Raw genomic sequence first — 25,641 nt, 5'->3', positions numbered from 1 at the left:
GTTTAGACGGACCCGATTACTCTATGTGAATAGAGTTGTCGTACCTGATCCTTAGAAACAAAATGGCGTTATCAACTATTTCATGTAATGATATTTTAAGAGACAACGATATTACATGTAACCTACCTTCACTGAGATTTGAGAGTGCAGTAGATGAAAAGGGTTCCGACTTTTTGCCGTTACGAAAGAAAAGCCATGCTATTGTTGTTACACAATGTGCTGCTGTTTCCGTAATGATCGATATATTACGAAAAGCGAAGTAGGTAGCCTATGCCGGTAAAACTCCATTTCAGCGTATTTTATTCTCCGTTGCTTGTTTACCTCCAGTTGAGCGTATTTTATTATAACAACCGAAACACACCAAAACATTAGGAAAACACGATTTATTTTTTGTATTGTATTTTTGTTTTAGCAAATGAATAAAAATGAATATTTAAAAAACACGACTTGTTTATTTGTATTGTACTTTAAAAAAAGGCATTTGTCTCATGGTGAAACTGATACACTGTTAATCATTCTGTTTTATATTTTTGTATTTATGCAATAAATGTACAAACTCTGTGTTTTTTAATTTGACAGTTTTGCTAAAACTGAAAAAAATATTTTACTATAGAGTTGTATGTTATTTAAATTCATAGTAAATCTACCATCCTTCCTTTTTTTGTATGAGTAAATTTCTGACTTTAAAAAAAAAAAATTGATGTGGGGTCGTCCATAAATGACGTCACACTCGTAAGGGAGAGGGGGGGGTCAGCAATTTTGTGACGGTGTGTGATGAGCAGAGTTTCTTCCAGGCATCTCTTCGGGGGGGCGAAGCCCCCCCGAAAAATTTTTACCGCCCCCCCGAACGAAATGAAATTTATATAATTTATATAGAAAATATATACTTTTAACAGTGTCCGCCCCCCCGAAGAAAGTTTACCGCCCCCCCCGAAAATTTCAAGTGCCCCCCCGGAGAAAAAAGTCTGGAAGAAACACTGGTGATGAGGGGGTGGGGGTTTCAGATGGTGTGACGTCATTTTAGGGGGGGTCTGACTTTTTGTGACGACGTGTAACGGAGGGGAGGGGGGAGGTAAAACTCGTAAAAAAAGCGTGTCGTCACAAAAAGCAAGACCCCCCCCCCCCCTACGAGTGTGACGTCATTTATGGACGACCTCTAACATTATTTTTTTTTTAAATGACAACGTGAGTTGTCACACTTTCTCTAACACTCCAAGCAATCCCTCACCAAATTCCACCCCCCCCCCCCCCCTCGGCCCACTTTCGGCAGCATCATTGTGCCTTTTAATACTTTTATTCAGTTTAGTTGAAATTGGAACACTTAATTGTACAAAGTGTGCATCTCTATTTTTGTAACCAACAAACAAATCACTTCAGTCAGTCTCTTTGTTGTTTTTTATTCATTTATTAAAACAAAAATACAATACAAATAAATAAGTCGTGTTTTTTAAACATTCATTTTATTCATTTGTGAAAACAGAAATACAATACAAAAAATAAATCGTGTTTTCCTAATGTTTTGGTGTGTTTCGGTTGTTATAATAAAATACGCTCAACTGGAGGTAAACAAGCAACGGAGAATAAAATACGCTGAAATGGAGGTTTACCGCCTATGCCTATTTGCCATTTGGCAATATTGCCTATTCTTATCACTATTAATAATTATTAGGCCTACTATTATTATTAAATTAATTTTAATATTAAATCATTGAATCAATCTGGGTAAAACGCCATTTAGCGTATTTTATTTGCAGCTTAAACTTCACCTCTGGTTGAGCATATTTTATTATAAACTAATATAAACACAACGGAAACACAAAATCAAAAAAGTTAGGAAAACATAAGGATTAGATCTAGAAATCTAGATCTACTTATTTTTTAATTTATTTTTGTGAATGTGTTTTAATTAGAACAGGTAAAAAACATTATAAATAACCCTAGTCCTACCACATGCCTAACTCTAATTTCTAACCATAAAACTAGTCGAGATTGCAATATTACTAACAGCCTATTTTTGGAAGAGTCTATTATTGGACATCAGTATCTTCAGTCATCCCATTCAATTCATTGTAAAAAAAACTACATGGCAAGTAGTACAGTTTATCGCCATATTTTTTGCATTTAATATTAAAATTCTGGCTTAGGCCTATATTGTTTTTATTTCATTTCTATAACTTGATAGAAGCAAAAGGACATTTAAAAAAATGAATATATTAGCTAAAACTGGCTCTTAGCTACCATGATTGATAAACAGTTAAGAAAAAATGTAATATATTTCAAGTGTCATACTTGTTTAAAGCTATTTTGTCAATGGTCTTATCTCTACCCTGACCTCCCCCCCTCTCCCACACACACACACACAGACACTTTCTTCCTTTCTTTTCATGAAGAATTTTTTTGTCAACTAATCATTGATTCTTAGCAACTCCAGAATTTTTGTTAATCTATAAATCAATAGAATATTGAATCTAGAATTTTTGTGTCAAACCAATCTACAGATCATTAATTCAAGATTTTCCTAAACCAGAAAGAAAAACACCAACCATTGAAACACAACCAGAAAGAAAAACACCCACCATTGAAACACAAGAGACAAGGAAAAAATTAATTGTAGGCCTTATTGGATGTGGCAGACTTGGCTTCCAACTGACCACTACACTCTTAACCAATGGGAGGCTTGACACAGACTGTGTCCAGATATCCACCAGGAGACCTGAACTACTTGGTCAGTCAATGAGTATTTTAAATTACAACTGATTTCCAGTAGTAGCTGACAGAAAACCATTGCTACAAGATTTTCTAGCTAGGTTCAAATTCTTTCATGACAATATTTGTTATAATAATTGTTATTGACATATTTTTTATTACATTATTTTATTCCATTGTAGCATTATTAATGTAGTGACTATTCCTGAGAAATTTGCTACAAAAAATTCTGTGTGACACCTTTTTTTTAAATCTGTCCATGAAGAATTTGCATAGAGTTGACTGATGTACTGTTATTTTTAGATCATCTCAAACAGCAAGGGGTCGCCTGCTATTTTGATAATAAAAAACTGGTTGCTGTTGCGGATGTCATTGTTTTGTGTGTGTTACCATCCCAAGTGGCCAGCGTTGCGGCAGAAGTAAGCGGCCAAATTCCAGCCTCCTCCATTCTTATCTCCCTGTGTGCAGGCCTGCCGGCCAGACGACTGCGACAGCTATTGGAAACGTCCAACATCATTTGTCCAAACTTTGAGTGGTCAGATGTTGTGGACAGCAGGTCTTTCAAATGGGCAGGCCAGGGAAGTGTCAGCCATTCACTTGATGACCAGCAAACTGTTTTAAGAACTTGTCCTTATGCTGTGGCAGCTGAAGGTAAGACTTTCTTTAGTGGGCTGGCCATCATCAAATGATGAAAATTTGATGTTACTGGACTTAAGTTTGATGTTAGTGGGCTGGCCATGATCAAATGATGAAAATTTGATGTTACTGGACTTAAGTTTGATGTTAGTGGGCTGGCCATGATCAAATGATGAAAATTTGATGTTACTGGACTAAAGTTTGATGTTAGTGGGCTGGCCATCATCAAATGATGAAAATTTGATGTTACTGGACTAAAGTTTGATGTTAGTGGGCTGGCCATCATCAAATGATGAAAGTTTGATGTATAAAATCTAGGTGCACTACTGAGAAGCAATGAGAAGCTGATGGAAGTGTTGATACTGTCTGTGGTCAACATCTGCCTGCAGGTTGACCTTTCAACTAGCGAGACCTTGAGTGTCGTCAGTCAAGCAGTGTTTGGTGAGAGCCAACCCATGCTGACAGCTAGAGATTTTGGTCTTTGGGAAAGTAGGAAAAACATAGCCAGGTCTGTCTGATGGTTCTAGTTCATTTATGTCTGTCTGATGGTTCTAGTTCATTTATGTCTGTCTGATGGTTCTAGTTCATTTATGTCTGTCTGATGGTTCTAGTTCATTTATGTCTGTCTGATGGTTCTAGTTCATTTATGTCTGTCTGATGGTTCTAGTTCATTTATGTCTGTCTGATGGTTCTAGTTCATTTATGTCTGTCTGATGGTTCTAGTTCATTTATGTCTGTCTGATGGTTCTAGTTCATTTATGTCTGTCTGATGGTTCTAGTTCATTTATGTCTGTCTGATGGTTCTAGTTCATTTATGTCTGTCTGATGGTTCTAGTTCATTTATGTCTGTCTGATGGTTCTAGTTCATTTATGTCTGTCTGATGGTTCTAGTTCATTTATGTCTGTCTGATGGTTCTAGTTCATTTATGTCTGTCTGATGGTTCTAGTTCATTTATGTCTGTCTGATGGTTCTAGTTCATTTATGTCTGTCTGATGGTTCTAGTTCATTTATGTCTGTCTGATGGTTCTAGTTCATTTATGTCTGTCTGATGGTTCTAGTTCATTTATGTCTGTCTGATGGTTCTAGTTCATTTATGTCTGTCTGATGGTTCTAGTTCATTTATGTCTGTCTGATGGTTCTAGTTCATTTATGTCTGTCTGATGGTTCTAGTTCATTTATGTCTGTCTGATGGTTCTAGTTCATTTATGTCTGTCTGATGGTTCGAGTTCATTCATGTCTGTCATATGGTTCGAGTTCATTTATGTCTGTCTGATAGTTTTAGTTCATTCATGTCTGTCTGATGTTTTTTTTTTAGTTCATCTTTGTCATATGGTTTTAGTTCATTCAGTTAATCTTTTAAACCCCATCATGTATTATCATTATGCTAATCCTAGGGCATGGGGTGGTACTCTTTAAATATGTATAGTTGTATATGTTTTTGCAATGTAACTTAAGTTGACAACCCGTTTAGTAGAATATAAATTTTTTTTTGGTTACCATTTTATTTTTAACTTGGTCCAGGGGCATCCATATAAAAATACAAAACTGATGCCAAAATGCTAACATTTTGATCCACAAGTCGGGTCGGTAAAGCTCATGGTTGCTAAACCGAAAAGTCTAGAGTTCGAACCCTCGGCTGAAATCGGAGTCAATGGCCTCAATGGCGCATAACCAGTTGACACGTATCCTTAATTGTGATGGAGGCGTGGTCGAGTCAGCAAAAAGCTCATGGTTGATAAATTCGAAAGTCTCAAGTTCAAACCCTCTGGCAGATAAGGCTCGATCCCTTCTGTCTGATGGTTCTAGTTCATTTATGTCTGTCTGATGGTTCTAGTTCATTTATGTCTGTCTGATGGTTCTAGTTCATTTATGTCTGTCTGATGGTTCTAGTTCATTTATGTCTGTCTGATGGTTCTAGTTCATTTATGTCTGTCTGATGGTTCTAGTTCATTTATGTCTGTCTGATGGTTCTAGTTCATTTATGTCTGTCTGATGGTTCTAGTTCATTTATGTCTGTCTGATGGTTCTAGTTCATTTATGTCTGTCTGATGGTTCTAGTTCATTTATGTCTGTCTGATGGTTCTAGTTCATTTATGTCTGTCTGATGGTTCTAGTTCATTTATGTCTGTCTGATGGTTCTAGTTCATTTATGTCTGTCTGATGGTTCGAGTTCATTCATGTCTGTCATATGGTTCGAGTTCATTTATGTCTGTCTGATAGTTTTAGTTCATTCATGTCTGTCTGATGTTTTTTTTTAGTTCATCTTTGTCATATGGTTTTAGTTCATTCAGTTAATCTTTTAAACCCCATCATGTATTATCATTATGCTAATCCTAGGGCATGGGGTGGTACTCTTTAAATATGTATAGTTGTATATGTTTTTGCAATGTAACTTAAGTTGACAACCCGTTTAGTAGAATATAAATTTTTTTTTTGGTTACCATTTTATTTTTAACTTGGTCCAGGGGCATCCATATAAAAATACAAAACTGATGCCAAAATGCTAACATTTTGATCCACAAGTCGGGTCGGTAAAGCTCATGGTTGCTAAACCGAAAAGTCTAGAGTTCGAACCCTCGGCTGAAATCAGAGTCAATGGCCTCAATGGCGCATAACCAGTTGACACGTATCCTTAATTGTGATGGAGGCGTGGTCGAGTCAGCAAAAAGCTCATGGTTGATAAATTCGAAAGTCTCAAGTTCAAACCCTCTGGCAGATAAGGCTCGATCCCTTCCAACACTAAAAATTAAGAACGAAGAAAATCCACAAGTGATGTTACTAGAGCAATAATGTCAACATTTTGACATGTTTTACTAAATTCTCTTAAACTTAACCCATGAGGTATTTTGATAGCTAAAAATAACTGTTGTATTGTAGTAAATGTCTATAAAGCATTGCAATGACACAAAATTAAAAAGCTTAATTTGGCAACATCAGGGGTTTAAGTTAGTTCAACTGTTTTAATTACTTGTAATCAAACTTTTTCCTTCTATCAAACTGACTCTAAAGATGCTATTAAAACTAACAAGAGTTGTGTGCCCTTTCCCAGGAATTTTTCCTCCTATGACCTGGTGGATGGTGTTGAAACTCCAGTGCTAAAGCTATTAAAAGACAACCAATCACTGCAGACGAGATTTTCAGCCCGGTACTGGCAGTTGTTTTCTGATTACATTCATAAGAGAAATTTTCTTCATTTGCGCTAGTTTAGGGATATTTTTGTTGTGCCAGGAACTGTTGGGATGTTAAGGGAACATTTATTGATCAAGATTTGCCAAAAACAGTTTCTGATTGCAGATTGTGTGGAGTGACTCGTGTGTGTTGTTTTTAATCTACAACTACAGATTTGTAGCCTCATTGGCAAACTGATTATTCTAGGTCCGCTGTATTCAACTCAAGTTGACCCTAGTGCATATATATATATATATATATATATATATAATATTGTCAAAGTCTCAAGATAAGAAAATCTGCAGTATGTGTAGTTTAAAATTGCATACCTACTATATAGAAAACATTATTCTGTTTAAAATGAATGTAACATTTTTATTTATAGACGGTAATTAAGTTAAAAGACATTTAATGTAAAAGACACATTTAATTCCACAACATGAGAAGACATGCAGCTGATTGAAGAGTTCAATGCAATCTAAAGCTTTATACATCTGTTTATTATTTCTAGTAGGTTCCAACAATATTATCAATAGGATGTGGTTAACAGATCTAATGAATTTATTTTGGCCTACTGATAACTAGAGCTAAGCTGTGAGAAAAATCAGGTCTTAAATCTTTCACTTCAATCCTTGAGTCATTTAGGATATAATTTCATAAGAAATCTGGTTTCATTTTACTTTATGGTTAGAACAGCCTTTTCAAAATTCTTGTGGATAAGAATGTAAAAGAAGCACTAGGAAAATGTGTTTCTAGCTTAAACAAGAAGTGACTTGGTGGCCTAGACAGCGTGATAGCCAATGAATTATTTTTGTTCATTCCTTCAATGATGGTTTCATTTACTGAACAGCGTCCAAGGAAACTTCTGTAATTTTTAAACAAAATATTGATATACAGACTGCAGTCAGTCACCTCTATCTAACTAGTGTAGCAGATTGAACTTTTTTTATTAGTTCATTCTCTGAGGTCCTTAAGTCACATGACAGTGTGGAGGTGGGTCACTTGTCAAATGACAGTGTGGAGGTGGGTCACTTGTCACATGACAGTGTGGAGGTGGGTCACTTGTCACATGACAGTGTGGAGGTGGGTCACTTGTCACAGCTGTGTGGCAGAGGACCAAATTATATAGTATGATGGAGTGTCGCAGACCCTTGTAGAGTGGAGTGTCACAGAATGGAGTGACACAGACCTTGTATAGTGGAGTGTCACAAACCTTGTATAGTGGAGTGTCACAGAGCTCATAGAGTGGAGTGTCACAGAGTGGATTGTCAGACTACTAAAGTGGTGTCACACATAATGTTGTGCTCTAACCAAGTGATTGATTATTTCCTCCACATTCTAGGGTGTTGACAGATATCTCTAGATATTTCATGACTATCTAAGGATTAAGTTATATAATACAACAATGTGGCCAAATAATATATCAAACTGATTGTGTTGTAAGCATGATTTAATCTGCTGTATAGCTGTAAAATAAATGGATAGAATAGTAATAATAGCTGAATACAATTTGACATCTGTATGCATGGTCCGTGGTTGCTAAAGAAAACTAGATACAGTCTAACACATGCAATAGAGAAATGCAGTCAATTCATCTCTCATAAACTCATTACTGACAGTGGTTACAATAATTTACAAGTCAACACATTAGCCAGGCTGTCAGATAACCATAATCCTAAGCCAGACTCTCAGCTTACCTTAATCCTAAGGCAGGTTGCTAGCTACACATCAGCTGGCTAAGCTACATGCCCAGTTCAATCATAAGAATAAATAAATAACTGTACACATTATAAGAATAAATTACATAAAATTACAGTCAACTTATATCTCCTCTAATTGGGGATAATTTCTATTACAATCAACTAGTAGCACCAGTCTAAAGTTGTCACATGACTACCACCAGTCACATGACTGCTATTTAAACAAGTCATGTCCTTGACTAACTCTCAACCAAGAAACTTCTAAGTGTCACATGACAACATTGTATCTCTTCTAGTTTGGTCACCATAATTAAAGCTTCAGTGAGTCAAATACAATCTTTCTGGTATGGCATGACACCTAGGCTGATGATGTGCTACATGGCAGGCTGCTGGAGGCTCAAATAATGCCATCCAGCCAATATTTTTTCTCCCAGAACACATTGGTTTTTTAGGAGCAACATTTGGTCTATAGAGTAAAATGTTGAAGAAGTATATTTGTGGACTAGCCCTAACTCACATGTCATCTCTCTGTGTACAGCTACTGTAGCAAAGTAAACAAAACTGCTGTGCTGGTTCCACTGTAGGTACAAGTTTGATCTACAGGCCAGGTTAAAGGTCATATCACAGAAGGTGAAATAAGAGCATTGATATCATTCACTGGGTGATACATTGCTGATAAACATAGAAAACAATATGACACGGCCAACAAGTGACCCATACACAGGGTCTACACACTGACCCATGTGTACTGACCCATACACAGGATCTACACACTGACCCATGTGTACTGACCCATACACTGGATCTACACACTGATCCATGTGTACTGACCCATACACAGGATCTACACACTGACCCATGTGTACTGACCCACACACCAACCCATGTTACCAGAAGGGACTAATATAACAGGTTAGGCATAACATAATAGAATTGCTTCATTTTTGTAAATCAATTTAAAACAAAAAATGTAAGGCAATTTGCATATTAAAATGTTTGTAAGTGAAAGAAAATTATGCATAATTATTTAGTGGCATAGGCAATAAGAATACTTAGCAACCATCAGACTCTACTACCATTAAATGTAAAGTGATTTTCCATTGGCTCTTAATAATAGCACCAGGACATAAACACAAGTTTGACTGAATGGGACAAGCCTCTACTGGCATACAAAGAAACATTAGAAACATAGAAGTTTTTCTTGTTACAGCTATCTGTGTAAGGGTGCTCTGTGTCAAGTCTGGCTACAAGTGTACACAGCCTGTTAGCCTGGGTATGAGGACACCTTAACTCACAGCTAAGCTGCTACTTAAGCTCTGGCTCCTGCCAGCCCTGACAGGTGAAAGCAAACACGGCCCAGGTCACTCACGGCCCAGGTCACTCACGGCCCAGGTCACTCACGGCCCAGGTCACTCACGGCCCAGGTCACTCATGCCAGCCTCCTGTCAATTTGTGGAACATTTCTTCATTCAACGATTGGTTCTTATCTGTCGACCTCATTGAGAGGAAGATGTAGCCGCCAATAAATTCATGAATTGTTTTACAAGAGCACTCCATGGAGGCAAACATGACTTTCTCTGTGTCAAAGTCCAGAATGACATTCTCCACCTCCCAGTTGACATGCCAGGACTGCAGGGTGTTGTAGCGCCAAGTCTTGAGGGAGTCCCCACTGCTCAGCTCCATACGGATGATTCGGTTACAAGCCACACCCATCAACTCCTGGAGGAAACAGTTTGGTTGGTCCAGTCAATTGGTTACATTAGTTTGGTTGGTCCAGTCAATTGGTTACATTAGTTTGGTTGGTCCAGTCAATTGGTTACATTAGTTTGGTTGGTCCAGTCAATTGGTTACATTAGTTTGGTTGGTCCAGTCAATTGGTTACATTAGTTTGGTTGGTCCAGTCAATTGGTTACTTTAGTTTGGTTGGTCCAGTCAATTGGTTACATTAGTTTGGTTGGTCCAGTCAATATAGTAAGAAACTGGTACTTACTTCTTTTTTGCTATTGGTCATTTTAATTCTAAAGTAGGTGATGCCATACTCAGGTAAAGACTGCCAAGCTTTGATGTAGGCTAGTTTTGATTCAATCAAAGACATGTCCTGGACACTGGCATGGGCTTCCATTATTCTACTGACAAGCTGGAACAAGAGGACAATATCAACATTGACAGACAACATCAGGACAACAGACATTGACAGACAACATCAGGACAACAGACATTGACAGACATCATCAGGACAACAGACATTGACAGACAACATCAGGACAACAGACATCATCAGGACAACAGACATTGACAGACAACATCAGGACAACAGACATTGACAGACATCATCAGGACAACAGACATTGACAGACAACAGACATTGACAGACAACATCAGGACAACAGACATTGACAGACAACATCAGGACAACAGACATTGACAGACAACATCAGGACAACAGACATTGACAGACAACAGACATTGACAGACAACATCAGGACAACAGACATTGACAGACAACATCAGGACAACAGACATTGACAGACAACATCAGGACAACAGACATTGACAGACAACATCAGGACAACAGACATTGACAGACAACAGACATTGACAGACAACATCAGGACAACAGACATTGACAGACAACATCAGGACAACAGACATTGACAGACAACATCAGGACAACAGACATTGACAGACAACATCAGGACAACATCAGGATGAATTCCTGAAAGACACTTGCCCAAAAGCCGTTTGACCGAAGGCCAATTTCCCGAATGGGCACTTGCCCAAATGCGACAAATGCCAGAATGGACACTTGCCTGAATGCGACAAATGCCTGAAATCAACCTTCAGGCAATTGGCATTCGGGCAAGTGTTTTTTGGGAAAATGTCAGTCTCCCAGGAAATTGATGAGTGTGGTGTGTGTTATGGAGTCACGTGGTGCAGAAAGTGTCAGTAAAGTTAAGTAAAAGTAATATTATGTGAACAGTGCATTTCTCTACAATTTCTGTTTCACATTTATAATAGTCCTTCAAATTGATTTGCCTTTTCTTTTTGGCTATACAAAATAGATTGGCGCAAAACTTTCCACCTTAGTTTTTTTTATTTATTTGGAAACCAATGATTAGCAGAAATATATTGTTTTTGTTTTTGGCTGACAATTTTTCTAAATTGGAAAAAAAACCTGCTCCGTAAAAACAGAAATAAGTGATGTGGCCTATATTGCGCAGCCAAGCGCCTGACTATCGATCAAGACATGTTAAAAGCCCAAGTTTACTCACCAACCCATATTGTCATTAACAGTCGCACCACAAATGTCATAAAATAGTTGTCAACAGCCGCCCATTTGTTTTTGTCATGCGATGTCTAACTAGCTTTATGAAAAATAATGGGTAAAATTGAGCAATTGTAGACCTGTGTAAGTGTAGACCCGTGTAATTGTGCTTGCGTTGGGGAAAAAATTAAGTAAAATCACTTAAGAGGTGTTTTTGTTAGTAGGAAAATATAGACATCGTAGAAAAGATTTACTTCTAAAATTAAGTTTCTGACATTTTTCAAAACCTGACACGAGCTTGTTTATATAAATAGACCAAATAAATTAGCTTCTTTATTTCTGACAAAATGGAAAAAATAAATCGCGGAAAAGATTAACAATGTTTTTTGAAAAATGTCAGGCAAAAAGTCAATTTTTTTCCCCAGCAGAATATTTCTGATGCTTTTAGCCAAAAACATTTTCTTAAATTGAAAAGGTGGCTTTCCAAAAAAAAAAAAAAAAGCGGAAAAATTAATATCTCTGCTGAGACATTGACAGACATCAGGACAACACAGACTGATAGAAAACAGACATTATGAGAGAAATGAACCTTACAGGTTTGCCTTTGAGCTTTTTGAAAAATCTAGCTGCGATGTAGTCCTCTGGCTGTATCTCAATGGCTGTAGAGCCCTGAGAAGACTGGGAGGAGGGTGAGACGGCCGTGTGCTGAAGGCCAAGGAAAGACTGCAGAGCCTGGACCTCAGCTTCGTAAGAGCTGTCAGCCATTGTTTTACCCTTGGAGGCCAGTTTACAGGCAGCCATCCAGCGACAATAATGATCTTCCTGTAATTGATCAGCTCAGTTCTTAGCACATTTTTGGAATTTATAATTAATAAGGTAGTAAGATCATTCTTAAACACATTTCTAATGTATGGATAGTGAACTAATGAATAGGTCATATGACATTGTTAAAATTTCTTTGTACATTTAATTAAACCTGAAATAGCTAGCACTGATGAAGACCATGTTTACATGTACTAAATGACTTACCATGTCAAATCTCAGACAAATCTCACTCATGCCATCTGGCTCAGGAACAAACAACTTGATGCCATATTTGTGAGAGGACAAGTTGACATCTGGCTGGGCTTCACAACCTAAACATTCAAATGGTGGGGATTACAACATACACAATCTATATATTCAAATGGTGGGGATTACAACATACACAACCTAAACATTCAAATTTTGGGGATTACAACATACACAATCTATATATTTAAATGGTGGGGATTACAACATACACAATCTATATATTCAAATGGTGGGGATTACAACATACACAACCTAAACATTCAAATTTTGGGGATTACAACATACACAATCTATATATTTAAATGGTGGGGATTACAACATACACAATCTATATATTCAAATGGTGGGGATTACAACATACACAACCTAAACATTCAAATTTTGGGGATTACAACATACACAATCTATATATTTAAATGGTGGGGATTACAACATACACAATCTATATATTCAAATGGTGGGGATTACAACATACACAACCTAAACATTCAAATTTTGGGGATTACAACATACACAATCTATATATTTAAATGGTGGGGATTACAACATACACAATCTATATATTCAAATGGTGGGGATTACAACATACACAACCTAAACATTCAAATAGTGGGGATTACAACATACACAACCTAAACATTCAAATAGTAGGGATTACAACATACACAACCTAAACATTCAAATAGTGGGGATTACAACATACACAATCTATATATTCAAATGGTGGGGATTACAACATTTACAACCTAAACATTCAAATAGTGGGGATTACAACATACACAACCTAAACATTCAAATGGTGGGGATTACAACATACACAATCTATATATTCAAATGGTGGGGGATTACAACATACATAACCTAAACATTCTAAAGGTGGGAATTACAACATATACAACCTAAACACATATATTTCAGCACGTCTCACCACTCACATCAACAGACTTACAACACCAAGACTTACCCCTAACATCAATCTTTGCCATGACCGGAGGACCATGAGACTCCTCCTTACTGCGATAGAATGCTATGAAAGTGTCTTTGAATGTAGCAAAGTACCTCTTGTAACTTTTTAGTGTTAACTTTTTTGGTCTGTAGAGATTTATAAAAAGATTTTAAATCAAAATTAGTAAGGAAATCTAAAGAGTCAATGTCAGCTAAACCAAGTGTCAAGTTAACAAACAATTGACTTTTTAAAAATATATACCACATATAGAGAATAATTGAATCACGCCCTGCTGGAATGCCACCCTTGCAAAAAAATGTAAAAATCTCCCAGTAGAAACCCTTCCAGGAGTACTCTCATCAACTTCCCAAAGTTTCATGGTGATCGGGTGAACGGTGTAGTAATGCATAAAGGACAAACATACTTTCTTTTATATATATTGTATAGATAGAGATAGCTTATCCTAGTACAGAGATGTGACCAGATCAGGAAAAAAAATTAGGAAATTTTGTTCGGATAATAACTCAATATGTTTTATCTACTTTTTAACACGGTTAAGCAGCTTCATACCGCAGTTAAGCAGCTTCATACTGTTACTGTACTAATTAATTGTTTAATGAAGTTAATATTTTTAATACAAGAAGTTTATGTTACCCCTTATAAACAACTTTTTAAAAATTACAATGGAAAAAAAGTAGCAATTAAGTTTTATTTTATCATTAAGCTAATTTAAACTGTACTAATCCAGTGTACATTCTAGATGTACTCCTGTTATCAATTTTAAATAGGGGGCCTAATGCCTTATATTCTTTTAAAGATTGGATTGGTAAAAATATTTGTCTTCAACTGTAAAGAGCCTAGATTAAGATTAGTTATAATTTGAAAGTTTTAGGTTCATGTGATGAAAAATGAGATGGACCAGCTAAAATTAGAAAGGGTCTGACGTGTGAACCAAAGTTAATCATTTTGATAGCCAAGCCATATGGATATTTATGTTTTTTTGGAATAAATGTAAATTGTTAGGTCATCCACGGTTTTTTTTGACGATATTTACCTCCCCTCTCTCCTACAAAAACCAGACTCCCCCACCCCCTATAATGACGTCACATCTCAGTCATCAAATGCTCCCCCCCCCTCGAAATTAATTTGATTTTTTTTTAAAACATCGATTTTTTTCTAAAATATTGTCTGAGGTCGACCAACAAAGGGTATTTTATTCAATCTATTAAAATGCTTTACAACAGTTTTTTAATAGCGGCTAAAATGCAGTTGTTTCTAACGTTACTTTTTTAAAATACAAAAATATGACGTTACACTATCTTACGAGTGTGACGTTATTTATGGAAGACCTCTGAACATATTTTTTCTTCCACAAACAAGACACGGTCGTAGTCACGTTGAGTTTTTTTTTTTTAATCTGTAGGCCTACGCAGCATACGTATTGCAGGAACAGCTATTTGAAATTGACTGTGACGTCATTTTTTTCCACAAGCAGTACCGAACACGTACTTGGGGGTCAAGGTGAGGTCACAAGAGCCACCGTTGCTACGGGGTGGGGCGGGTTAGTCTAGTCATTTTGCAAGGATTTCAATATTAATTTGAGATTGCGAAATAAAATAGAATCAGAGAGAAACTCTAGATTTAGGCGGGTTAAAATACCGATAGGTAAATTAGGCTATATCGATAGCTAGATAACCAGGCTTAAGAGATGTCAGTTTCATTTGAATAACTGCATTATTTTAGATTACCTTTTCCCCGTGTTTTTGATAAATAGTAAACTGAAAATAGCGGAAAATTTGGACTAAAAAAAGTGTGCTTTGAAAAATTCGAAAGTCCGCCGAAATTCCGAATCTTAATCTACATTTAATCTTGATCTAGCACTGTCAGACCTAGCGCAATTGACCAATCGAAAAGAAATGCGCATATTCGAGTGTCCGTTTGACCTAAGTATAGTACAGTAGTTCTCAATTTAAATTTAAATACGAATAAGTGGAATGAGCATGTTGGCCCTTTCGGTAGAAGACATTTCCGTTTTTTTTCCTACTTTTTTAAAATTTCGTAAAAAATCGACAAAAATCGAAAGTCGGCGGAAAAAATTCGGCGAAAATTAAATCAGCGGAGGAAAATCGCAACTGAAACGGAAAAATCGGATTTCCGCTAAAATTCGGAAAAGTCACATCCCTGCTAGTGATATGAAGTATGTCAGTTAAGGATGCCAACAGCGGTGTCACTCACTTGAAAACTCTGATGTAGTCTGATAACTCAGGTATGTGAGTTATGTCACCATGAGAGGAAATGGCCGACCCCTCTAGAGACTCCTGAAGGTCTTTAAGAGCAGCATCAATTTCATCGTCTTCTGATTGGTTGTTTTGGGTCAGGTCAAAGTCAGGCTGGGGCTGGCCAGACTGTATTCTCACTTGGTACTGAAAGTTTACATGTTACATTAGAGGCCACAATACTTTCATGTCACATTAGAGGCCACAGTACTTTCATGTCACATTAGAGGCCACAGTACTTTCATGTTACATTAGAGGCCACAACACAATACTTTCATGTCACATTAGAGGCCACAACACAATACTTTCATGTCACATTAGAGGCCACAACACAATACTTTCATGTCACATTAGAGGCCACAACACAATACTTTCATGTCACATTAGAGGCCACAACACAATACTTTCATGTCACATTAGAGGCCACAACACAATACTTCCATGTCACATTGATGTAAGAGGGATTACAACAGTGCTAGTCAAGGTATCTGATCTATTGAAGATGCTAATGAAATGAGCACACATCTTTGAGAGCTTACCTGGAGAGCAGCAAACACCATCATCTCTTCCTCAGTACAATCTATTTCCTCAGAGATGAGTGACCACTTGGCCTGTTCATAAATCTGGTTGATCCTTATGGCATCATACTAAAACAAAAATAACATAATGAATAACAGCAAATATAATTACAAGATCCAAAAAGGAGAATTAATAGTGCTTATTGAAATGGTAATCAAACTCAATACAAATTTAATGTTTAGGTAACAATTTCTTTTAAAAATATAAATAATGCAGCAGTGATCTCCCCTAAACTTTCTCGAATATACACTTATATAACAATAGGGGGAATGGCAACTTCGGATAGACATGATTTTTAATCAACTTATTTGGAATCTCAGAAAAAAGAATTGTGCACCAAGTGAATAACAAACAATGTGTGTATAATAGTGCGGATTAATAATACTTTATAAATTCATATGCATTTTTTGAGAAATAGGAAATAGCGTGAAGTACTACTCTGGAAAACTGAAATTACTCAAAACTGTACAGAAGGCAAAAATTAAATCTTTTACTTAAATGTGAAATTTCATCTATCTATCTAAACAGTACTCAAGTTAAAGGCTTTTGAAAAACCAAAAGTAAAATAATTTCCACTTCCGGTTATCTGAAATCGCTGAAAAGTTGGTAAAGAACTACAAATTTGATATAATACTTATATATGAAATTTCATCAACCTAGCTGTAACGGTACTCAAGTTATCGTGTTCACAGAAACACAATTTGCAAAACTATGCTTTCCGACTTGAGATTTGTGAACATCCCGATTTCAATTTTTTCCACGATTACAATACTTCCTCTATACTTTGTGAGAAAGTAAAAAAGGAGTGATCCCCCCCTAAAATTCTTATTGTTACATTTTTTTTACAAATAGAGTAGAATCATGTTAAAAAAAAGAATTTTGCACCAAATAAACTAAAAATATGTGTGGAAAATTAGTGCTTTGTAAAAGAGATTGATTATTTTATTAAAATTATAAGTAAACATAAAGTCTCATTTAATGTCACAATACCTAGTCATGTGGCCCTGACCTACATGAAAAGTTTGAAAGAAATTGAAAATAGCATCTATATATATAATTCTCTTCTTGGAGGTATAGAAATCACCAGGCTAAGCTGTAAGCGCGCCTAGTAGCCCCCTCTCTTTCTCTCTAGGCATATTGCTACCACCCCCATATGGTCTGGTGAGCTGTGGTTCACGCTAAATGTTTAAAATCGTAGAGCCGGGTTTAGTGACGGCTATTAGGGGCAGATAATTTAGTTTGAAACGATTTTAAACTCAGGGAGGTAACTAAGAACAAGCTGCTGTTGCGGGGGGGGGGGGGGGGGGCGGGGGGGGAAGGGGGAAAGGAGGAGAGGGTTTTAGTGTTTTAAAGCAAATATTTTCAGTGGCAGCATTGGTACTGTCGAATTCACAAATTATGAATTACTGAAACGTAGAAAAAAAACTAAATAGCAGCGTATATTACGCCGCGGGTCGGCTCATAAACCTGAAATGGAGTGAAGTACCACTTCTGGATATCAGAGGTCCTTCAAAAATTGAAATTTCTCCCAGTATAAGATCTTATGTATGAAATTTTTCTGTCAACAAACTGAAACAGTACTCAAGTATTCATTCTATACAATAACAGTCTGTGCAAACACTGAGTGGAAGAGTATGGTAAACTATCATTGTGGTCAAATGCCTATTGCTGACTGACCAGATCAAAAATACAAATATTACCTTAGGGTTGAGGTCGTAATAGTTATAAAACTTGAACTTGAGCATAATGAAATCATTTTCTTTAATGCCTTGTTCCATCAGTGAGGTGGAGGAGTCAAGCCACCTGTAACAAGGGCAAACCACTCTCAGCATATCTTAAACAATTGGTTAGCTACAAATAAGCCACACTGCAATCAATGTCATCAAATAAAAACTTACGCGCAATTGATTCTAGCCTTCTCTGCAAAGTTTCTAGGCCTGTACAAGTATTGGCTAGCATCCTTTGTTGGCATATGGGGTGAGTTGGCTAATGAGTTTTCCCAGACATTTTCAAAGGCCAGATTACTGATGGAGCCAGGTGACATGGTCCCATTGAAAGTGTTGTAGGTTGAACTGGATGTGGACATGTAGGAAGTGTTCCCTGGCCTGGCCAAAGTGCTCTGATGTTAGGACAAAAGTGATGGTCAGTGAGATATGGACTGAGGTGGTCAGTGAGATATGGACTGAGGTGGTCAGTGAGATATGGACTGAGGTGGTCAGTGAGATATGGACTGAGGTGGTCAGTGAGATATGGACTGAGGTGGTCAGTGAGATATGGACAGAGGTGGTCAGTGAGATATGCAAAGGTGGTCAGTAAGATATGGACAGAGGTGGTCAGTGAGTTATTGACTGAGGTGGTCAGTGAGATATGGACTGAGGTGGTCAGTGAGATATGGACAGAGGTGGTCAGTGAGATATGCAAAGGTGGGTCATTGAGATATGGACTGAGATGGTCAGTGAGATGTGTACTGAGGTGGTCAGTAAGATATGGACAGAGGTGGTCAGTGAGATATGCAAAGGTGGGTCATTGAGATATGGACTGAGATGGTCAGTAAGATATGGACAGAGGTGGTCAGTGAGATATGCAAAGGTGGTCAGTGAGATATGGACAGAGGTGGTCAGTGAGGTATGGACTGAGGTGGTCAGTGAGATATGGACTGAGGTGGTCAGTGAGATATGGACAGAGGTGGTCAGTGAGATATGGACAGAGGTGGTCAGTGAGATATGGACAGAGGTGGTCAGTGAGATATGCAAAGGTGGGTCAGTGAGATGTGTACTGAGGTGGTCAGTAAGATATGGACAGAGGTGGTCAGTGAGATATGCAAAGATGGTCAGTGAGATATGCAAAGGTGGTCAGTAAGATATGGACTGAGGTGGTCAGTGAGATATGGACTGAGGTGGTCAGTGAGATATGGACTGAGGTGGTCAGTGAGATATGGACTGGATGTTTAGGGTGAGGGAGAGAGCTCTTGTGCTTACTTACAGTTGGTGATGGACCCATGGGACTTCTGTTTGGATATGGGCTGAGTTTTCCCCCTTCTATGCTCCCTGATGAGTTATGATGTGTACCATTGGAGCTGAGTGGACCATTCTGGTCAGGGTCACCACGCTTTTTTCTTTTGTGGACTTCCTTTGCCACTTTCTTTAGGTCATCCCTATCCCATTTTCTCATAAATGACATCTCCTCTGGATGACGAATTCCTGGAAAAAAGAAACAATGCAAAATATTTTTTAAATTTAGCATGCACACACACACAATATAAGCTCTCATCGCTATAGAATCTAGAAACATAAAAGTAAACAATACATGCCATGCATTACTTGCATCACATTGTCTTATTATAAGTAACGAACTGACCCCATGTTGTGGTTCTCAGTTGTTGGGTGGCATTCAAAGAGTGTGGTGACATGTGGACCAGGGCTATTGAGGTTTGGTTCTGGGTGTTGTTCATGGTGTCATACTGTGTCAGGTGGTGTGGGTTTTGATCTACACAGTGTTGCCTTTTTGTATGTGTGCTTTGGTTATCATGAATCGTGTGAATGGTGTGGGATGAATGACTGGGTGTGGATTGTGGGGTTGATTGAGTGAGCTTTGGGTTACCCTTTGTGGTATAATGGGTTTTTTGTCATGTTGGTAAGGGGGAAGCAGGGTGAGTGTGGGGTCCAGTTTGGGGATCATGGTGTCATGTGGGTTGGAACGTGGCTTTTTTTTTAAAAATTTTCTCCATAATGTTTTTTAATACCTGATTTTGAGAAATAAGTGTTTATTTCACAAGAATTCATAGTTCTTTTATGGCAAGTAAAATTCTCTTCTATCACCCAAAAAGAATATTGCGGAGGTTCACACAGTGGCAAAGCATGGGCACTCCCACAAGCCCTCGATTACACTACAGCAGGGGCGCCACGTTCGGCCCTTGGCGAGGTTTAATCATTGTATGTTGTGTGTCACAGTGTCAGTATTGTACAGTGCTCCTTAAAACTAACCATAGTGCTAAATGGATAGCTCAAGACGCCAAACACCTGATTCATTTTACTTAACAACTATAACACCCCAATCTTATCCATTGTCTATCGCACTGTTTAAAACTAAAGTCATGGTGATCAGATGAACGGTGTCATATTATAGAAGAATCAAATCGAGCCCTGCCAGGGCGCCACCCCTACTATTTTGGATTTTTATTTCCCAGATATCTATCCAGGAGTATTCTCAACAACTTCCTAAGGTTTCATGGCGTGTGGTTGAAAGGTGTAGTAATGTATGAAAGACAAACAGACACACATATTGCTTTGTATGAAGAGAGGTTATATATATATATATATATATATATATATATATATATATATATATATACACTCTAGCTGCATGCCAGTGCTCCGCCACAGTAAATCTTTTTTAAATGAACCAACTTGGGAACAGAACAGAACAAAACACAACACAAACTCAAATAAAAGCACCTCAGTAGGCTTCTCCTCAGTTGGCCTTGTTTGTCCACATTGTGTGTTGTTTATGTTTTGCGTTAATGACAGCAATAGTACCTAGTCGGCTTTCTGCTGTCGATTTCAGAAAAGCCTTTGATTCTATTGATCACACCATACTTCTTAAAAAACTAATTCCTTACAAATTCCACGAATTTACAATTAGGTTACTTCACTCCTTTTTATCTAACAGATCTCAACGTATTTCACCTTAATACCATCTCTTCACAGAAATATGTTAATATAGGGGTTCCACAGGGCTCAATCTTAGGTCCTTTACTTTTTTCATTATACATTAATGATCTTGCATTGCACATCAACGCAGGTCAGTGCGAGATGTTCGCTGATGATACTTCGTTACATGTCTTTGCAGGCAATGCTGACTCACTTAGTTTAAGTTACAAACTTCAAACATGTGCCAATCAGCTTGCTACTTGGACAAAATTTAACAAAATGAAACATCACCCCGATAAAACCAAGTCAATGATTATTACGACTTCAGAAACGCCTTAGTCTTCCTTCCACCACATAATGTATTATTATAGACAATACAAACATTGAACAGGTTAACAGTTACAAATGCCTAGGATTTGTTATAGATCACAACCTCACTTGGTCCGGTCATATCAATCTTCTAAAAAAAATGTCCCTATTAAAGACAACTTTTCAACTAGCAAGGATAACGAACTTTCTGGACTATAGGAGCAGGCTGGTTTTATATGAAGCTTTTATTCAATCTAGGTTGGATTATGCTTCTGTAGTGTGGAGCGGCAGCTTTATAACTAAGTAGTGTCCTCTACTTTCACTACCAAAAAGGGCTATAAAACTGATTACTGGCTTGATTCTTTTATTACAACTAATATACTTCCATTAAATAAAAATATTATATATACTACAGCAATTTTCTTACATAAAATATTCCACGAAACAGCCCCCTCTTACTTATCAGACCTATTTTCTTTTAACACAAAATTAAATTGTCTTAATTTACGATCCCATATACAACTTTTTTCCAAAAAATAGCTTCGCCTACTCTGGTTCTAATTTGTGGAACAATCTTCTTAACAAAATAAAACTATCTAGATCTGAAAATATATTCAAAAGTAAACTAAAACAACAATTATTTAATGACCTCTCTAACTGACTCATTGAAACATTTCTCATTCATCTATTATATTCTTATTTTATCTCATCTTGTAATATTATTTCTTTATTCCACATTTTTAGTGCTATGTTACTGCTATGTCGTTACTATGCTTTTGCTTTTTTAAATGCTGTTATTAAATTGTTGTTTTTATTTTTTTATTTAAAACGGCCAATGTGAAAAAAAGGCTTCCGTGCCTACTATTGTTACCGTAATTGAATAAATGAATAAATATGTAATGAGCGTGATAAATATGGGCAGTACTTAAGTGGTTGAAATACTGTTGCAATGAGTTGAGGACCTCAAGTCAAACTAACTACATCTTACTTTATGCAATTTCACGCCAATTTAAAAATAGTATTTATGAAAACGGAGGTCTAAACATTCTATTAAATCCTATTAAATATTATATGTATCGCAGAATCAAAAGCCTAGATACTTAAATTACGTAATATTTTTACATACTTGGTTATAAATATTACTATATGTATACCTACGCATGATACATTATATTTAATTTATCATCAGTTGATTTGCACTTTCTGAGTATTTAATACATGAAAGTATTAATAAATTCCATGCAAATACACATTTGAGACTTTTTCCTATGCATTTTGTTCTGTGACTTTATTTGTCTTACAATCACACAGCTAGCTTAAGAGTACTGACCTAATTCTTTACATGTCTGCACCACAGCAGTGAAACACTTGATGGAGAAGTCCACACTTAGCTCCAGCACCTGGAGGTCTGGCAACTGGACCTTCAGGTTTTTGTGCATTGGCGTGAACTGCAGCTTAGCATCTGCCTGGACATTATATTGATCAAGAGTGGACCGGGCACGGTGAAGCCATTTATTTTTCTCTGGCCACCACAGTGCATGATCTGACCAATCAAGTGCAATATCTGAAAACAACGAAAAGCATCTTTTAAATGGTGGTGCGATATTTCAGTAGAATTTCAAAGCATTAGGGAATTAAAACTAAAAACCAAAATTTCTAAGTAAGTCAACACACCAGTCCTGGTGGCTCTTTAAAAAGTTAAATAACTAATGGTTACACTACCAACCGGTTTAGTTTAGTACAACCAGTTCAATAAGTTCACAAAACAACAGGAACAAATGAACTGCTTTAGGTTAAATCATTCACACCTCTTTTTAATTTTTAAAGTGCTGTAAAAACACATGAAAATTTAGCTATGAAATACAAGACGACCTCTCAGCATGCTGAGCATGTGTGGAGAGGAGATAGGAGGGATAATATAGTATTGTGGCAGCAACAACAAATATGTTCTTCACACCAGCTCTTTTAAGTACACTACTCAATTGTTTTGTTTTTTAAGAACACATGCTCAATGTTAATTTTGTGGCTATGTGCGTTAGCAAAATATCATATATTTATTATAATCTCGTCAAATATCATTTCCCACAATAAGTCATTTTCTTTAATTTTCAACAGAAAGCAATCCAAATGATGATAGTTATGCTTGTCTCATTGATGATTCATAAAAAGTTTCTGATGTACTTGACTTTCAAAAAAGAATGTTCATGTTCAAACATTTTACCAAAATACAATTTTTAATATTTTTTATGTTAATTTCTCCGCTATTTAGTGTGAAAAAGGTTAGAATATTTTGTAGTAGGCCTACCCACAAGATGTAACAATATTATTACATATTGGCAACATGTGAACAATGAACTCTTTGACTTGAGAATCTTTCCCTCTTAAATGCAACTATTACCATGGCTAATGCTATTGAAATATAAAACTTGCTGTATCAAAAAGGCCAGTGACAAATACAATAGACCCTGTCCTATAGTAGTCTATAGTACTAGTACCTATAGCCTCCCAACAAAAGGGCCTGTCAGTAAAATAGGCCTATAGAATAGTAAAAGAGGTCTAGATCTACCTACAACTAGATTCTAGATCTCTAGATATCCACATACATACGTACCTAAAGCCTGAACCAGTTTGACCATAACACCTCCAATATGGGTGTCGCCCATTACTCGTAAAGTTCTCTCCAGCTGTAAATCCGTGACGAGAATATTCAGCTCCCATGAACCATCCACAACCTCGCCGTCGGCGACATAATGGTACGCAGACGACATGGTTTTTAATGTAGATTTATAGAATCTAGATTTACGCTCTAGATTCTAGAATAGTAATCCAAAAGGGAAATATGCGTAATCAACAAGCTTAATTATTAATTATAATTAAAAATTATCTCCACTGAAGTACAGAGCAGTCGGACGAAAATGCACACTTTTAAGTCTAGTCTACATGTCTAACGAGTTTAACAACTGAACCACTTCATGCAAGATCAAATTGTTGGTAATCCTATAATAACACAAGAAATGTTTTTGATATCACTTGATCTAGATTTAGATCTAGATTCTAGTCGAGAATTAAATTTCCAGTGGTAAAATCTGTGATGCAAACGTCATCGTACACCAAATGGGCTAAAAGAATCCAATGACAACAACGCGCGCGCTTGTCGGCCTACAACACAGCGGGCACACTAAGAACTAGACTAGATCTAGATCTAGGTCATGCAAGAGAGGGCTGAAATATGGTGGAGAAAAAGAGAAATGCAAGTTTACTTCTCCGATTCATCCACACCCCACTCATGCTAAGCAAGGAATACGGCGAAAATAATAAAACTACGCCAAAAAGAAGTATTGATCTATCCGATCACTAAAAAGTGATCAAATTAACGGTGTTTCCCATTCACGTTAAGTCAACATGCCCCTATTTGGAAAGGTGTAATCCAAATGCAAATAACAAGACCATGCATAACGGAAGTTTTCATTGGTCGAAAACCTACTATCAACTATGAATCTAAAAATAAATGCTTTGAAAACTTTAAAAGTGTAATTCCGAATGTTTTCTTTAATCATATTATTTTTTTTAAATGTGTCTGTTGTTGCAAATATTAAAGAACGTAGCATATGGTTTACACCGCTGTGTATGCAGTGGATGATAAACCACACTTAACCAATCAGAGTGGTCGTTTCATGTTTGAAGAATGCGGAATTTTTTTCTAGGCTGCTCCCTAAAACGTGACGTCATGAGGAGGGGGAGAAGTGAGTTAAACCCCGTGTATCTGGAGCAGATGAGTTGCAGTGTTGAGCACGTTAGGCTAGCATAAAACGGGATAGCTATTTTTATCTCAGAGTGTTAAAACGCTTCTACCTACACGAGCATCGCGCATGACTAAGATATAAGCGCTGAGGGTTGCTCTGATATACGCCTCTAGGCGGGGTCATTATTTGTAAATAGTTTACAACACATCCCAGTGGGGAATGTCAAATTCTTACTGCATCTAGAGATAGACAAAACTGAAAGTCACTATTAGTATTAGTATTGCTGTCAGAAAACAAATAGTTTTTACTAGGGTTTGATGCTCTATTCTTTTTAAAAAGCGGGGATAAAGTAACTTAAGTACTGACTTCAGAAAATACTCGACACGTAAACAGATGTCTGTAAAACCGTTTTAATACAACAGGCTAGGTACAATAAAATATAGAAGAAAAAAATGAATGGACGGAGTGGTCCCCCATAAACAAATTTGCCTTAAAGAGACTTGTAAAAGGTGTATCTAGTGGAGAGGTGGGTCTAGAGGAAGTGGAAAGAGATGTGTCCAGAAGAAAGGCGGGTCTAGAAGGGAGCAGT

General features: G+C 37.0%; 2 protein-coding genes across 5 annotated transcripts; one reads left to right on the top strand and one right to left on the bottom strand.

Moving 5' to 3' along the window:
- Positions 1 to 40: 40 nt before the first annotated feature.
- On the top strand, positions 41 to 6,754 carry LOC131943896 (NADP-dependent oxidoreductase domain-containing protein 1). Of its 2 annotated transcripts, none has more exons than XM_059304209.1 (5): positions 41 to 259; positions 2,499 to 2,725; positions 3,175 to 3,357; positions 3,661 to 3,850; positions 6,393 to 6,754. In XM_059304209.1, the coding sequence occupies exons 1-5, from the start codon at positions 63 to 65 to the stop codon at positions 6,544 to 6,546; spliced, it is 951 nt and encodes a 316-aa protein (XP_059160192.1). In that variant the 5' UTR covers positions 41 to 62; the 3' UTR covers positions 6,547 to 6,754. The 2 variants fall into 2 exon arrangements, with proteins under 2 accessions (XP_059160192.1, XP_059160191.1); XM_059304208.1 differs by having other exon boundaries at positions 3,010 to 3,357.
- Positions 6,755 to 6,879: 125 nt separating this feature from the next.
- On the bottom strand, positions 6,880 to 24,914 carry LOC131943895 (fermitin family homolog 2). Of its 3 annotated transcripts, none has more exons than XM_059304207.1 (13): positions 24,794 to 24,914; positions 23,921 to 24,306; positions 22,640 to 22,873; positions 19,334 to 19,551; positions 18,250 to 18,470; positions 18,052 to 18,154; positions 16,312 to 16,419; positions 15,732 to 15,919; positions 13,515 to 13,642; positions 12,506 to 12,612; positions 12,071 to 12,298; positions 10,202 to 10,348; positions 6,880 to 9,930 (listed from the first exon to the last, which is right to left on the bottom strand). In XM_059304207.1, exons 2-13 carry the CDS (start codon positions 24,075 to 24,077, stop codon positions 9,637 to 9,639), a joined length of 2,133 nt encoding a protein of 710 aa, XP_059160190.1. In that variant the 5' UTR covers positions 24,078 to 24,306; positions 24,794 to 24,914; the 3' UTR covers positions 6,880 to 9,636. The 3 variants fall into 3 exon arrangements, with proteins under 3 accessions (XP_059160190.1, XP_059160189.1, XP_059160188.1); XM_059304206.1 differs by lacking the exon at positions 24,794 to 24,914 and adding an exon at positions 24,570 to 24,753; XM_059304205.1 differs by lacking the exon at positions 24,794 to 24,914 and having other exon boundaries at positions 23,921 to 24,557.
- Positions 24,915 to 25,641: the final 727 nt, after the last annotated feature.

Source organism: Physella acuta, unplaced genomic scaffold (genome assembly GCF_028476545.2).
Source record: "Physella acuta isolate Inbredline_101_S28 unplaced genomic scaffold, ASM2847654v3 ptg000473l, whole genome shotgun sequence".
Taxonomy (NCBI): domain Eukaryota; kingdom Metazoa; phylum Mollusca; class Gastropoda; family Physidae; genus Physella; species Physella acuta.
This window is presented reverse-complemented; position numbering and strand designations above follow the sequence as displayed.

Excerpts from the sequence above, each read along its gene's own strand:
- LOC131943896 (XM_059304208.1), top strand. The coding sequence starts at position 63 with ATGGCGTTATCAACTATTTCATGTAATGATATTTTAAGAGACAACGAT. Across the intron at positions 260-2,498 it reads GATATATTACGAAAAGCGAA|ATCATTAATTCAAGATTTTC; the intron begins GTAGGTAGCCTA and ends ACCAATCTACAG. Across the intron at positions 3,851-6,392 it reads AGTAGGAAAAACATAGCCAG|GAATTTTTCCTCCTATGACC; the intron begins GTCTGTCTGATG and ends GCCCTTTCCCAG.
- LOC131943895 (XM_059304207.1), bottom strand. The coding sequence starts at position 24,077 with ATGTCGTCTGCGTACCATTATGTCGCCGACGGCGAGGTTGTGGATGGT. Across the intron at positions 22,874-23,920 it reads CAAACTGGTTCAGGCTTTAG|ATATTGCACTTGATTGGTCA; the intron begins GTACGTATGTAT and ends CGTTGTTTTCAG. Across the intron at positions 15,920-16,311 it reads TGGTGTTTGCTGCTCTCCAG|TACCAAGTGAGAATACAGTC; the intron begins GTAAGCTCTCAA and ends GTAAACTTTCAG.